The sequence below is a fragment of the Mytilus trossulus genome, chromosome 6, assembly GCF_036588685.1.
Source record: "Mytilus trossulus isolate FHL-02 chromosome 6, PNRI_Mtr1.1.1.hap1, whole genome shotgun sequence".
NCBI classification, from domain to species: domain Eukaryota; kingdom Metazoa; phylum Mollusca; class Bivalvia; order Mytilida; family Mytilidae; genus Mytilus; species Mytilus trossulus.
In genome coordinates, this window is record NC_086378.1 from 2,419,642 (window position 1) to 2,436,483 (window position 16,842).

Consider the following 16,842-nt stretch of genomic DNA (forward strand, 5'->3'; position numbering starts at 1 on the left):
TTAAATTATCTCTGATGTAGTATGTAGTATGTATATATGAAATATTTTATGACTACAATCCTTTTTGTATAAGTCAACACTGTTAATTCCTTGATGAATTTTGTATGTAAACATAATCATGGTGAAATTATTTTGGTAAACTCTGTCTTTTATCTTGATGGGATATAAGTGTCCATTGTCATATTTTTTATTATTAACCTGAATTCCTCATCTATTTACCCTTGCAGATGAAAATGAGTGTCCCCCTGACTGGACAAACCTGACCACTACTGACCAGTGTTTTAGAATAAGACAGTCTCCTGCAGCCGGAGTAGACTGGAACTCTGCCTACGATAACTGTATGTTTAGCCAGGCCAACTTAGCTATCATAAATCACCATCAAGTCTTTGATCAATTAAGAGGTAATGTATTACTGTGGTATGACTCTGCCTACGATAACTGTATGTTTAGCCAGGCCAACCTAGCTATTATAAATCACCACCAAGTCTTTGATCAATTAAGAGGTAATGTATTACTGTGGTATAACTCTGCCTATGATAACTGTATGTTTAGCCAGGCCAACCTAGCTATCATAAATCACCATCAAGTCTTTGATCAATTAAGAGGTAATGTATTACTGTGGTATAACTCTGCCTATGATAACTGTATGTTTAGCCAGTCTAACTTAGCTATTATAAATCACCATCAAGTCTTTGATCAATTAAGAGGTAATGTATTACTGTGGTATAACTCTGCCTATGATAACTGTATGTTTAGCCAGGCCAACCTAGCTATCATAAATCACCATCAAGTCTTTAATCAATTAAGAGGTAATGTATTACTGTGGTATAACTCTGCCTACGATAACTGTATGTTTAGCCAGGCCAACCTAGCTATCATAAATCACCATCAAGTCTTTAATCAATTAAGAGGTAATGTATTACTGTGGTATAACTCTGCCTACGATAACTGTATGTTTAGCCAGGCCAACCTAGCTATCATAAATCACCATCAAGTCTTTGACCAATTAAGAGGTAATGTATTACTGTGGTATAACTCTGCCTACGATAACTGTATGTTTAGCCAGGCCAACCAAGCTATCATAAATCACCATCAAGTCTTTGATCAATTAAGAGGTAATGTATTACTGTGGTATAACTCTGCCTACGATAACTGTATGTTTAGCCAGGCCAACCTAGCTATCATAAATCAACATCAAGTCTTTGATCAATTAAGAGGTAATGTATTACTGTGGTATAACTCTGCCTATGATAACTGTATGTTTAGCCAGGCCAACCTAGCTATCATAAATCACCATCAAGTCTTTGATCAATTAAGAGGTAATGTATTACTGTGGTATAACTCTGTCTACGATAACTGTATGTTTAGCCAGGCTAACTTAGCTATCATAAATCACCATCAAGTCTTTGACCAATTAAGAGGTAATGTATTACTGTGGTATAACTCTGCCTATGATAACTGTATGTTTAGCCAGGCCAACCTAGCTATCATAAATCACCATCAAGTCTTTGATCAATTAAGAGGTAATGTATTACTGTGGTATAACTCTGCCTACGATAACTGTATGTTTAGCCAGGCCAACTTAGCTATCATAAATCACCATCAAGTCTTTGACCAATTAAGAGGTAATGTATTACTGTGGTATAACTCTGCCTATGATAACTGTATGTTTAGCCAGGCCAACCTAGCTATCATAAATCACCATCAAGTCTTTGATCAATTAAGAGGTAATGTATTACTGTGGTATAACTCTGCCTATGATAACTGTATGTTTAGCCAGGCCAACCTAGCTATCATAAATCACCATCAAGTCTTTGATCAATTAAGAAGTAATGTATTACTGTGGTATAACTCTGCCTACGATAACTGTATGTTTAGCCAGGCTAACCTAGCTATCATAAATCACCATCAAGTCTTTGATCAATTAAGAGGTAATGTATTACTGTGGTATAACTCTGCCTATGATAACTGTATGTTTAGCCAGGCTAACTTAGCTATCATAAATCACCATCAAGTCTTTGATCAATTAAGAGGTAATGTATTACTGTGGTATAACTCTGCCTATGATAACTGTATGTTTAGCCAGGCCAACCTAGCTATCATAAATCAACATCAAGTCTTTGATCAATTAAGAGGTAATGTATTACTGTGGTATAACTCTGCCTATGATAACTGTATGTTTAGCCAGGCTAACCTATCTATTTTAAATCACCATCAAGTCTTTGATCAATTAAGAGGTAATGTATTACTGTGGTATAACTCTGCCTATGATAACTGTATGTTTAGCCAGGCTAACTTAGCTATTATAAATCACCATCAAGTCTTTGGTCAATTAAGAGGTAATGTATTACTGTGGTATAACTCTGCCTATGATAACTGTATGTTTAGCCAGGCTAACTTAGCTATCATAAATCACCATCAAGTCTTTGATCAATTAAGAGGTAATGTATTACTGTGGTATAACTCTGCCTATGATAACTGTATGTTTAGCCAGGCTAACTTAGCTATCATAAATCACCATCAAGTCTTTGATTAATTAAGAGGTAATGTATTACTGTGGTATAACTCTGACTATGATAACTGTATGTTTAGCCAGGCCAACCTAGCTATTATAAATCACCATCAAGTCTTTGATCAATTAAGAGGTAATGTATTACTGTGGTATAACTCTGCCTATGATAACTGTATGTTTAGCCAGGCCAACCTAGCTATCATAAATCACCATCAAGTCTTTAATCAATTAAGAGGTAATGTATTACTGTGGTATAACTCTGCCTACGATAACTGTATGTTTAGCCAGGCCAACCTAGCTATCATAAATCACCATCAAGTCTTTAATCAATTAAGAGGTAATGTATTACTGTGGTATAACTCTGCCTACGATAACTGTATGTTTAGCCAGGCCAACCTAGCTATCATAAATCACCATCAAGTCTTTGACCAATTAAGAGGTAATGTATTACTGTGGTATAACTCTGCCTACGATAACTGTATGTTTAGCCAGGCCAACCTAGCTATCATCAATCACCATCAAGTCTTTGATCAATTAAGAGGTAATGTATTACTGGGGTATAACTCTGCCTACGATAACTGTATGTTTAGCCAGGCCAACCTAGCTATCATAAATCAACATCAAGTCTTTGATCAATTAAGAGGTAATGTATTACTGTGGTATAACTCTGCCTATGATAACTGTATGTTTAGCCAGGCCAACTTAGCTATTATAAATCACCATCAAGTCTTTGATCAATTAAGAGGTAATGTATTACTGTGGTATAACTCTGCCTACGATAACTGTATGTTTAGCCAGGCCAACCTAGCTATCATAAATCACCATCAAGTCTTTGATCAATTAAGAGGTAATGTATTACTGTGGTATAACTCTGCCTACGATAACTGTATGTTTAGCCAGGCTAACTTAGCTATCATAAATCACCATCAAGTCTTTGATCAATTAAGAGGTAATGTATTACTGTGGTATAACTCTGCCTATGATAACTGTATGTTTAGCCAGGCCAACCTAGCTATCATCAATCACCATCAAGTCTTTGATCAATTAAGAGGTAATGTATTACTGGGGTATAACTCTGCCTATGATAACTGTATGTTTAGCCAGGCTAACTTAGCTATCATAAATCACCATCAAGTCTTTGACCAATTAAGAGGTAATGTATTACTGTGGTATAACTCTGCCTACGATAACTGTATGTTTAGCCAGGCTAACTTAGCTATCATAAATCACCATCAAGTCTTTGACCAATTAAGAGGTAATGTATTACTGTGGTATAACTCTGCCTACGATAACTGTATGTTTAGCCAGGCTAACTTAGCTATCATAAATCACCATCAAGTCTTTGATCAATTAAGAGGTAATGTATTACTGTGGTATAACTCTGCCTATGATAACTGTATGTTTAGCCAGGCCAACTATGCTATCATAAATCACCATCAAGTCTTTGATCAATTTAGAGGTAATGTATTACTGTGGTATAATATTTCTGTTTATTGAAAAATGATATATTCCGTAAACATTTATCATTTAGGGAGCAAATTTAACTCTTGCTTTAATGATTTGAAATACACAACAATTCATGTAAATATCTGTGTGAACAGTATATATTTAAGGTATATAGGAGAAGATGTGGTATGATTGCCAATCAGACAACACTTCACAACATACCAGATGACACAGAAATAAAAAAAACTATAGGTCACTGTATGGCTTTCAACAATGAGTAAAGCCCATACCACAGCTATAAAAGGCCTGAAAATGACAAATATAAAACAATTCAAACAGGAAAACACTTTAATATCAACAATTAATTTAGGTACAATCAGTTCAGCAATTAAGAAATGTGATCTTTTCAATGGCTTATGTAGTGTGTAGAGCTATGTCAACAGTTTTTACCTACAGCGATCTTTTTATTTCTTTTTAGCTCATGCACAAAATGCATCTGTAAGATCTACCTACATCCATCTATGTATTTCTTTTTAGCTCATGCACAAAATGTATCTGTGGGATCTGCATGGATTGGACTTACTGATATTGAAACAGAAGGAAAATTTAAATGGTTAGACAACACTTATTTAGCTAGTTGGATAAGGTATATTAACTTTTAATAACACAGGCGCGGTCAAGAGGGGGTCCGGGGGTTGGAACCCCCTTTTTTGGATGATCAATGCATTTGAATGGAGACATGTAATTGGAACCCCCCTTTGTCCTGGGTTAGGAACCCCACCTTTTTAAAACGGCTGGATCAGCCCCTGTAACATGATATATCAATGAAACAAATGAAAGAAAATCATCAATTCAGGATTTAATGATATTCCACACTTTTGGATGAAAATAGTAAAATTATTAAAATGCATACATCTTTTTAATGTCTGTTTCAGCATTTATCCATTATCTTTCGAATTTTCTTTAAAAATAAAATACATAAAAATTACACAAAATACCTGTAAACAATCAAAGCAAACAAAGTATAATCTGATTCAGTAATATTATCTTTTGGCAAAGTAAGTTACTTTTAAAGGCTCAAATGATGAAATCACTAAATCAGTTCTGTCAAATTAGATGTAAAACTTATTCCAGCCACGATAATTATGGAAACTAAAATTAAATTATTTCATTTCAGATTTGATGGTAACAATGATGATTTTTTTTTTTTTTCATTTCAGAACTGAGGGTAACAATGGTGATAGTGACTGTGGAATATTTAATTTTAATACTCAAAAATTTCAATTTAAAGAATGTGAAAGAGACAAACACTTAGCAGTTTGTCAGAGAAATAAAGGTAAATATGTTTTATTATTTTGTTATAAGTTGATGTCCTAGACCAATAAGTGAATGTATTCAAAATTTTGGATATTGGTATTTCCTGCCATATATTTAAATAATTTAATGTTTTAGGATATTCAGTGTTCAAGCCATTTTCCATCTCTCTGGGATGTTTGAAAGGGCATATATGCATTATTCCTTAAAAATGTTTTCAAATTCATAAATTTAGACAACAATACACATAATTGATTTCTTTTATTTAATATTTTAACCGATTATATACTTGCTGATTTGAAGAGAGTCAATAAGTTTGACACCTCTTACTTTCTTGTACCATCATTAATTTGTAATACTGTTTGTTTTTTTCTTACAGTGAACAAAACAAGTATATTTTCAATACCAGTAGAGAAGGAAAAAGAAAGTAAGTAAAAACATACTAAATCTTACATGAAAACTCACCTCTGTATTCAAAACACTGCAAATTGAATCAAGCACTTATGATGTACTGTATAATGATATTTGAAAGCAGTAAGAATTACCCTAGCTACCTATCTGTAACTAAGCTTAAAGAAAGCCACCATTTTGAATTCTGGAATTAATTGATAAACTGATTTCTACTTCTATAAACCAAAAAACGCCTTACGTTTTATAGAAGCAAAATTTTTAGTTTCACAAAGAGAATGAAGATTTTTGGAAATTTCAGCTTATGAAATTCTTAAACTGAAAAATCAATATCCAAATAAAAAATATTTATCAAAGCTTAAAATACAGTACAGCTTTCTAGTTATCTGATGGCTCTGTTTACTTTTACTCAAAAGATTAAATATGAGAATTCTGAAACCAATAAGTCTATTCTATTGTGCTCTGAAATTAGAAAGTAATGTCCTTCTCACTTTGTGATAGTCTTCCTGATTTCATGTTTTACCATTCACAAACTCACCTGTGTAGAATAGGGTTGTTGAGGTTAAAGGTTATGCTAGCAGGCACTGATCCAGAGGGGGGGTTTCGGGGGGTTAGAATCCCCCTTGTTTTGGACGATCAATGCATTTGAATGGGGACATGTAATTGGAACCCCCCTTTTATCCTAGGTTAGGAACCCCCCTTTTTAAAATGGCTGGATCCGCCCCTGGCTAGCTTGATGTAAAGGAAATGCTAGAGTGTTTAAAAAAGGGTATTATGTATAGTTCAAATATTTCTAGTGATACACTAGGTGTTCTTACTTTCCTCCAAGAATTGAACCACTTTTAGTTTTAAACCTATCTGAGACTTATAAATGAGGGGTTATTTTTTTGCTAGGATAAATAAGTATGAATTTTTAACTATTCTATTGTATGATTTTGTCATTCTGTATCTACAATAAGTGTTTTGCATGTAATCCATGTATGGTGGTTGCTTTAGCTACATATATATCTGCTTTTCTTATTTACATGCAAATTTAATTTTGTCTTCAAGATAAAAATGCAGATCTAGACATTTTACAAAGTATACTATAACAGATTCAAAAAAAAAAAGTACACTTCAGAGATTACACATAATACACCCAATTTTACATATAAAAGTGGAAATTAAGGTGGTACCCAACACTTTCACTAAAATGAATTTGGCCGTTTAATTCTCATAAAATCTTAACAGGGTATTAACTTTGACCTTTTGACAAAATATAAAACTTTCAAAAAATTTTAACCAACTGTTTTGTCAAAACGGATTTATATAAGCTAAGAGCTTGTTTCTGGATCCTATTAATTATTTTACTTGTATTATTATGTAAATGCCTATGTATGTACCTGAATATAATTAATAAAATATGTTTACACTAACTGTTTTGTCAGAAAAAATACACTGGTTATATAGCAGTTTGACATACACTTATTTTGATCATTGAGAAGCTTAATATTCCCTTATGAACACAACGTCATTAAAACCTTGTGATGATTTTACAGAGTTATCTCCCTGTAGTGTTAGGTACCACCTGAAGCAAAAATCAATAATGTAAATTCAGAAATTAAACTCACATTTTGAAATTTTTCACATGAATTAAACAGCATTTTTCTCATTATCGCATGAATTAAAATCGCATTTTAGTATAAAATGACAAAATTGCAAATATAGATGCTTGCAATAATTTCTAAATTACAGTATTAAAATGAAAAAGGCCAAGTCAATAATATTATGCATTTTGAAATGATTTTTAAGCTATATATATCTTCCTGTACCATACATTTATGAAGTTTAGACCATAAATTGAATTTCATATAATGTGACCTGCATTCCAGTATTCTTTGTTTCATCTATTATGATCTGTTTTGTGTATAATGTGTGAGTTGATTATAAAGTGGCTAGCATCAATACCTATAATGATAGGAGGACCTTACTATATTAGTGGTCTATGTCTTAGTTCAGGAATCCTAAAACTTTAAGACCAAAGTTAATTTAAATCATATTTTGAAATCAAGGACATAGGAAAAAGGTTGTTGGGATTGTAGTGTTTATATCAGTGCATAAATTCCTCATTAAATTTAGCTTAGTTGATAATCTTTTTATGAATGAAATATTCAACAGGGAATTAGTCGATTTTTTTGGAAAGGGGGGGGGGGGGGGTGAAAAACTAGTGATTTTTTACTAAAGAAAGAGCATTAAACTGCTCATTATAACAAAAACATTCTGTTCTTCTATATAAAAAATAAGCATGTTTTAAGTATTTATCTCCTTCAAACCAATTAATAGCAATCTAAAGTCCATTTTTATTTTTAAATTTCAGAGAAAGTGGAGCATTTTAATATAAGAGTAATCCTGATTATTGTGGGTATTGTGCTAGCCATTATTATTGTCGTCTCTATCATTATGTGTAAGAGAAAGAGGAAGCATAGATATAATCAGGCACATGGCTCAGTAGAAATGGATTCTGTACATGACGAGGAAGAGACACCTAGACTAGTCTCTACAAACTATACAGAACGTCCAGAGATGAACAATAAAACATCTCTACCAGAAGGCACCATTCAGCCCTCAGCTCCTCCATCTTATGAACATGTGATGGGCGGCCATGCTTGATCATGACAATGTGTTATTTATTGTTAATGGTGCTATCCTAGAAAACATCTCAAATAGCGATATATCACCAAACCACAGGTCTATAGAAACTTGATCTAGGACTTTATTGTTGATTCTGCTATCCTAGAAAACAACATCCCAAATATATCACAAAAGGGCAGATTTATAATGAATCAGAAAATCCATCCTAAATATATCACCAAACTACAGGTCTAAAGAAACTGGATCTAGATGATGACCATATGTCCTTTATAGTCTGTTATTGTTAATTAGTGCCTATGTTCGTTATAAAGCTGTCTTTAAGATCACAAGAAATCCATCCTAAATATATCACCAAGAGAAGGCCTATGGAAGCTTATACATGTATTACTTAAACCTTCATACGGCCAAACAAAATATACTTGTGAACATGCTGAAATTGTATGTTGAAATTTTACCTAACACCTATCTGTTACTGTATACTTCATTCTACCAAAATTGTACAGATTTTTCTTGAGGACAAGAAGTTCTGCACCAGCTGTTATTGTTTGCTCCGATATATTTTTGTGCAGTCTTTTTCCAAATCATGCACTTTACCATTTATGTGTATATTATTTGGAGACTGCAGACAACATTTTGAACATATTAAACTCCATTCTTAAGGTTAATTATAGTATAACCAATCGCCGTATTTGAATATAAAAAATAAGACAACGCGTGACCGAATGACGCATGGATAAAACGAGTGTGCAGCAGGAGTTTAATCCATACAATTCGGTCACAAGTTGTCGTATTTTTTATATTCAAATACGGCGATTAGTTATACTTTTTATTACATTGGCTAATGGCTTTTTTTTTATGAAATTAAATTTATTAATGTAGAAAATGTAAGGAACTATATGTTTTTCCTACACATTCACAATTTGTTTTGATCCAACGTTATTGGCGTCTTGACAACGCCTATTGTTGTATGACGTCAGAGAGTGAAATAACCACATTTATTTCACATGTGAAATTATCGTTTTTTATCTAACTGGTAAATCAATTAAATTTATTGCAACCAATGTAATAATTAATATAATGCTCAATATTACACACCTCATTGCTCAATAGTCTAGTGAATAGTAATCTATTTATAGACTATAGAATTATGTTTTTTGTATATTAGATATTTCATTATAGTACAAAAATTAATAATAGTTGACAAAAGCATATTTGGACATCTCTCTGCATCCACACACCCTTTCCAAACATAAAAAGCTTGTGGATTCATTATTTTACTGGGTGGTAATTTCAAAAAACTCTGAGATAACTGAAAACAAAATAATTTTTATTTATTATTAGTAGTTGTAACCAAGGATTGTAATTTATGTGATTTTGAGATAAGTTAAGAATTGATATGAGATCCTAAAAATAATTAGAATGAAACTGAGGTTACATTCCTTGTTTTCAAACGATAGTTTGAAATTTTTTGACAACTTTAATCATTTTCATAAACTAATATCTTTTTAAATAAAACAGTCAAATTGTGTTTGAATAAAAGTGCTTACAAATTTATATTTCAGCAATTATCTCCCTTGTAACTTAATTGTCTCCCATTAAAAACTGAATAATTTTAAAGTAGTTAATATTGTTGGTTTATAATTTTGAGATATTTATATGTGCAATAGATGTGTTTATGATAGAAATATAACTTGATGAGTGGAAAGATTTTATTTATTGTTGACAATTCTTGGCATTTATTGAAACTTGTATTGAATTTGTACATGTATATTTGTTATTGTTTTGTAATTTTCCACCTCATACCTCAGTTTTGTAATAAAGACAGTTTTATATGATGTTTATATTGTATGTTTGTATTTTTTCTGTGAATAGTGAGTTATTCCTTTACATATCAACATATCCATTATTGCATTAGGCCCAACCTTATTAAATGTGATTACAATAAGGCATTTTCTCAAGTTTGATGCTTCTGCAAGTAATATTTATATTTTTTAGCTCACCTGGCCCAAAGGGCCAAGTGAGCTTTTCTCATCACTTGGCGTCCGTCCTCGTCCTGCGTCCGGCGTTAACTTTTACAAAAATCTTCTCCTCTGAAACTACTGGGCCAAACTTAACCAAACTTGGCCACAATCATCATTGGGGTATCTAGTTCAAAAATTGTGTCCGGTGAACCCGCCAACCAACCAAGATGGCCGCCATGGCTAAAAATAGAACATAGGGGTAAAATGCAGTTTTTGGCTTATAACTCAAAAACCAAAGCATTTAGAGAAAATCTGACTGGATAAAATTGTTTATCAGGTTAAGATCTATCTGCCCTGAAATTTTCAGATGAATCTGACATTCCGTTGTTAGGTTGCTGCCCCTGAATTGGTAATTTTAAGGAAATTTTGTTGTTTTTGGTTATTATCTTGAATATTATTTTAGATAGAGATAAACTGTAAACAGCAATAATGTTCAGCAGAGTAAGATCTACAAATAAGTTAACATGACCAAAATGGACAGTTGACCACTTTAGGAGTTATTGCCCATTATAGTCAATTTTTAACCATTTTTCGTAAATCTTAGTAATCTTTTAGAAAAATCTTCTCCTCTGAAACTACTCGGCCAAATTAATTGAAACTTGGCCACAATCATTATTGGGGTATTTAGTTCAAAAATTGTGTCCGGTGACCCCGCCAACTAACCAAGATGCCCACCACGTCTAAAAATAGCAAATGGGGTAAATTGCAGTTTTTGGCTTATAACTCAAAAACCAAAGCATTAAGAGTAAATCTGACGCGAAGTAAAATTGTTGATCAGGTCAAGATCTATCTGCCCTGGAATTTTCAGATGAATTGGATCATCGGTTGTTAGGTTGCTGCCCCTGAATTGGTAATTTTGAGGAAATTTTGCTGTTTTTTTTGTTATTATCTTGAATATTATTATAGATAGTGATAAACTGTAAACAGCAATAATGTACAGCAAAGTAAGAACTTAAAATAAGTCAACATGACCAAAATAGTCAATTGACCCCCTAAGGAGTTATTGCCCTTCATAGTAAAATTTTAATAATTTTCACAAAATTTGTAGATTTTCACTAACATTTTCCACAGAAACTACTGTTATAGATAGAGATAATTGTAAGCAGCAAAAATGTTTAGTAAAGTAAGTTCTACAAACACTACCATCACCAAAACACAATTTTGTCATGAATCCATCTGTGTACAATGTTTAATATTAACATGGACCAAGGTGAGCGACACAGGCTCTTTAGAGCCTCTAGTTTAATTAGATGAGTACCGATATTCACTATTTTGATTTGAACCCCCTATTCGACTGGTTTGTTCATGTGTTTTCTGTAGAATTTTTATCATAATTTGATGCCCATTTATAACAGATAATGTAGAAGTCATTCATGTGACGTCATATCATGATTTGGAATATTAGTTTGTATATCTTGGAATGTTACAGTTTAGGGTTTTGATGTTCCTTTTTAGAGGCTTTTTGATAAAATAGAAGTTATTAAGAAAAAAAATTAAATTAATATCCCCTTTCATTATAATATGACTCCCCATGTGATATTTTTTAAATTTAGTTTTTATAACTTCTTAATATGCTTTATTTATTAATTTTATACCATGTATTGTAATAAAATACTCTAAACAAATCATACCTTATTTCTTTGTAGAAGTAGTTACTAGTAAATTAAATAAAAGTCCAGCAGCAAATGCCACATGCTTATCAGGACCAAGGCAATGCTTTTGTTAAATAAATATACCTCGATAACCGACAGACTTAACTGGTTTAGATGAAATTTTAAACACATATTTGTTCATGCTTAACAGTGTGCAGAAAAAAAGAGCACACTGTTTTTGCCTTACTCACAAATTCAGCTTGCTTGGCATGTTTAATTGCATGTGATATTTGTCAAGCAACCTTCAATCAATCAAACTTTTCTGAGGTACACAAGATAAAGCTGGGTCTAAGTTGCATACTAGCAGATTTGAATAAATATTTTTTTTGCATTATATTTGGTGAAGAAGTAAATGTAACCTACATTTAATTTGGTGTTCTGTCTAAAAGGGGGGTAGGAGGAGTCCTGATCCAGAAATCCCAGGGTTAAAAACATGAAATCCCAAAATCCCAGGCTTAAAAACACGTAATCAAGAGGTCCTGAAATTAAAAAAAAAAAGAATTCCCGGATCTTGAAAGGGTCACTCCTGAAATTCTGAGCTTAATAACACCCGATCCGGGAGTCCCGATTAAGGCCCTATCCCCCCTCTCTAAAGGGCACCAATGATACCAATGTGTGATATTTCAATATGGCTTGTCTACATAGTAAAAATATAAAACATTATGAATTATAAATTACAACGCAGTTAATGGTATAGGATGGCTTATTGTTTTGGATCATGTTACTTTTTGAGAGTTTATCTGACATTACAGCCGATTCCAGTGAATGTGAAGCCATACATAATATCTTTGGTTAACTTGCTTGTTAGCTGAACCGTGAAGTCGTTGTTAGGTCAGGTAAATTACCCTCTTTAAGAGTAGACTAGTCCAGCAGATAATCAATCTATCTGTCTGTTGGTAGTATACCTGACCTTATAATGACTTCACCGTTCAGCTTACAAGCAAGCTAACCAAAGATATTACCTTTAGCTACACACTCAATGAAATCAGCTGTAACATTATTTCAATGTTTTATCGGTCAATGTAAATTATTTGTTATTTGGTAATTTTAAGCTATTAGTACTTTGTGTTTAGAATGATTGAGCACAGTACTTGTCTGTCTGGCAAGGTTCATTTTTATGGCACAGTTACCTTAAGAAAACCTTGATCTTTAAGAATTTTAACACAAGTTTCAATCATAATCAGTAAAGCAGACAAGAAATTTCAGTATGAGCACTCTTCTTATAATTTTTTTATAAAAATTCATGCAGTAGATGAAATATGAAATCTATGCATATTTGAAACAGCAACCCAGAAACACAAAAAAAAACAAAAGACCTCTGTCTAAAAAAACTCATCATAGATACCAGGATTAGAATTGTGTACGCCAGACATTGTTTTGTATTCAAAAGACTCATCAGTGATGCTTGAATTAAAAAAAGATTAAAAAGGCCAATTAAAGTATAAAGTTGGACACCATTGAGGACCTCCAAATGGTCTTGCGAAATAAGCTTAGGTAATATATTTCTGAGGTAGAAATGATGATAGATTCAGAAATGTGCATAATATACAAAGCCATGCTCTATTGAATTCACTAGGAACAGGGAATGCAAGTGAATTACAGTTATGTCTACACAAAAAAGGATTTGTGCATAGGTAATGCCACTAACTATTCTGTGTTTGTGTCTTATTTATACTGTAAAAAGATGCACTCAATTAAAATTCATTGATTCGCTTCAACAAGTTTCCTATTGATTTCATGTCTTTATTCTTAAATTATTTGTTAGTATGAAATATATTTGATGTGTTCATTAATTAATGTGTATATTTTTTGTTGTTTTGGAGAAGATGTTACTAAGTTGTAAAACTTGAGTCTGATCCATTTGTCATTTTGAACAATAAAATATGTTCTAAACTAAGTGAATTACATCACAATTACAAGATCTGTTGTACTGTAGTTTAAACAAATATAAGAAAGAAGATGTGGTATTATTTCCAATGAGACCACTCTCAACAAGAGACCAAAAATGACACAGAAATTAACAACTATAGGTCACTAGAAATCAAAATGAACATTTGTGTTTAGAAATTTGGTAAAATAAGTCTTAAAGTAAGTTTATATGTAACTGTTTATATTCTAAGCAGTTGTTTTTCTTTAAAGTTTTGGTTTCATCACATCGAACTGGGTCATTAGCGGTCTTCAGCTGTTTTTTTCTCTTTAGTTGGGTTGTATCTTTGACATACTCCCTTTCCATTCTCTCTTCTGTTGAAGTTGTCAACATTTTAAACCTTGCCACACTAAGTATAAAGATTTTAACAAATAAAATGGCTACTGAAAATGTCTGTCAATTAATTTTATCAGCTGATTAGGTAGTCAGTAGATTGTAACAGGGTACGTCAAGAGAAGCTTAGAATCTTGATAGTTTATGTAACAAGCAATATTTGATGAATAAAATTGTAGTTAAAAAAAAAAAGAATGCCAACCCATTAGCAGAGAGCATGGCGGAAAGAATAATTTGTCGTATAAATAATGTTATCGGCATTTCGTATATTTTCCCTTTGATCTTACTGCCTAATATTTTCGAGTATCAACGTACTGGCTGTATCACTGAAAATATTAGGCAATACATTGTGTGATGTCATAATTACAGATAGACAGAATAAAATGTAGTGTCGATTTTGATTCTGACTATATCATATGGAATATATCTAAACCCGCCCTTTGGGCTCGTCTAGATATACCACATGATATAGTCAGTATAAAAAACGACACTACCTATTATTCTATATATAATGGATTAGTCAATTTATAGTTACTATTGTAGGTAATCCTTCTTAGCTTAGTTATTCCAGGAAACTCCTCAGATGACAAAAATTGTTGAGATAGATGAAAATGCACTGTTATTCATAAATAATTGTTTGAAAATTCATGGATATTTTTCCTTTTTCAGAAACAGAGATTATATCCCTACGCTGGCAGATTATTCTTGGTATATCAGGAGGTGTAATCATCGTTATTATTTGTTTTGCATTGTACTGCAAATTTCACAGAAAAAGACCGACTTCCCCTGGATCAGATAGTCATAGCTTACGATACCAGCCCCAGGAACCATCATATAATCATCAAGACAGAACACCGAGGAGAGAAACAAACAATCCTCAATACAACAGAACACATGATGCTCCGCCGCCATATGTAGATGTTCCAATCAACAACACAAACAGTAGACCAGCAGTTCACATTAATCCTCAAATTAACCTAAATGTGACAGTCAATTCAAATGGTGACCAGCCACCTTCCTACACATTTAGTGCTCCTACTGTATAGGAGAGATTTTTTGCACAGACTTGTAGTTAAAAATCTAATATTTGTGAGGTAATCAAATGCATGTACAACATGTACCTTTAATGCTCTTTTTAAAAATCAAAATATAGGTGTTAGTAACTTTTCATTTTACACAATACTATAAACCAACTTCTTTTTGTGAGCTATTTATTCCTTGTGACTTTTGCAATTATAATAAAACACAAATGTAAATAGTGGCTAATATGACAAGTTTGAGTCTTCTCTTACGAGAAAACAGGAACAAATTTAGAAAATTAAGAATATAGATAACCATAAAATAGGATAAAAAGCACTTCACAAAAGAAAATTCATGTAAAAAATAAGTTGGTTTACAATACTCCTAATTTTGATGTTCTTGTTATATTTATATGGCTTCATAATATATCTGCTTTTGTTCTTGTTATATTTATATGGCTTCATAATATATCTGCTTTGTTACATGTCTTTCATCATATTTTGTTTTATTTTGTATACAGTACTCAAGACAATTGTTAGATGTTGAAATCAGTTGAAAAGGTTTGACAACTTTGGACTTAGTATTTTTTTTAACTGCTTTTATTACAGCATTTTTACTTATTCAATTACCCAGAAGTTTGTACAAGATCTTGGTAAATTGAAAGTAGCATTGGCAACTGATAGTAAATCAAAAGTAGCATTAACTTCGTTGAATAAAAATTGGTTAAAATGTATACATCAGTGGTATACATATCTTAAGTAAAAACTCACAATTTTACTTCATATTCCATCTACTTTACGTTTCCAAATAAAATTTTGACATATCCAACCACTCACTTGCCAGGATATACTTACTACTATCAGGTTGTCATTTTGTCATTCGTTTATTTAAGTTGTCCAAATTTATTTGCTTGTATCTGTTGAGTATATTTGTAATTTATTAATGTATACTTATAGATTATCGTTGATTATCTCAACGAGATTGATTTCCTCGCTTGAGCTGGGACAGCGAAAGTGAGAAAAGCAATCGAGTTGAGATGACCAATGATAATCTGTTTATCGCTATTTTACCTATGAAGACGTTGTCAATTTCAATGTCAATTTCGTTAGCAATGCCACATGGCCTCCTTAGTTTCTAGGGATAATTTTTCCATCTCAAGCGAGAAGCATGATATGAAAATTATCACAAAAAAAGATCAAAGGAAAAATGCACAAAATAGCGATAATGTTGAGTTACAGATCATGTTTAAGTTATTTAAAGACAGCCTACTTACCTATATAGGATTAGTAAGCCCTTGAACACATAACAACTGTATGAAAAGTGTGCTTGTCCAGAATTTGTTCAATATATTGCCTTGGTATATTAAGCTAACTTTGATTTAAGGATGTACTTTAATAGGTGAGATTTTTGAATTTCTGTCAAATGTTCGGACTCCTTGGTGTTTTTCCATACAATACAATGTAAAATATTTTGCCCCATAACACCCATTTACTTTTTTAATATAAGACTTAATAGCTCATGAAAGGTCATTTACCAAAATTTTAGAAGATTCTTGATTTTCTTCTTTTGTTTTGAGAC

The 16,842-nt window shown here is 32.2% G+C and overlaps 2 protein-coding genes across 3 annotated transcripts in view; both read left to right on the forward strand.

Moving 5' to 3' along the window:
• The window catches only part of LOC134720580 (uncharacterized), a 28,198-nt gene extending 17,900 nt beyond the window's left edge, over positions 1 to 10,298 (forward strand). Inside the window, exons 5-9 of one of the 2 annotated variants that reach the window (XM_063582913.1) lie at positions 228 to 401; positions 4,496 to 4,604; positions 5,179 to 5,294; positions 5,652 to 5,699; positions 8,037 to 10,298. In XM_063582913.1, coding sequence (XP_063438983.1) covers positions 228 to 401; positions 4,496 to 4,604; positions 5,179 to 5,294; positions 5,652 to 5,699; positions 8,037 to 8,329 — 740 coding nt within the window. In that variant the 3' untranslated portion in view covers positions 8,330 to 10,298. The remainder of the gene's footprint in view (positions 1 to 227; positions 402 to 4,495; positions 4,605 to 5,178; positions 5,295 to 5,651; positions 5,700 to 8,036) is intronic. The other variant, XM_063582914.1, reaches the window with a different exon arrangement.
• Positions 10,299 to 10,999: 701 nt separating this feature from the next.
• On the forward strand, positions 11,000 to 15,290 carry LOC134722263 (uncharacterized). The gene is made up of 2 exons (XM_063585872.1): positions 11,000 to 11,030; positions 14,914 to 15,290. Exons 1-2 carry the CDS (start codon positions 11,000 to 11,002, stop codon positions 15,288 to 15,290), a joined length of 408 nt encoding a protein of 135 aa, XP_063441942.1.
• Positions 15,291 to 16,842: the final 1,552 nt, after the last annotated feature.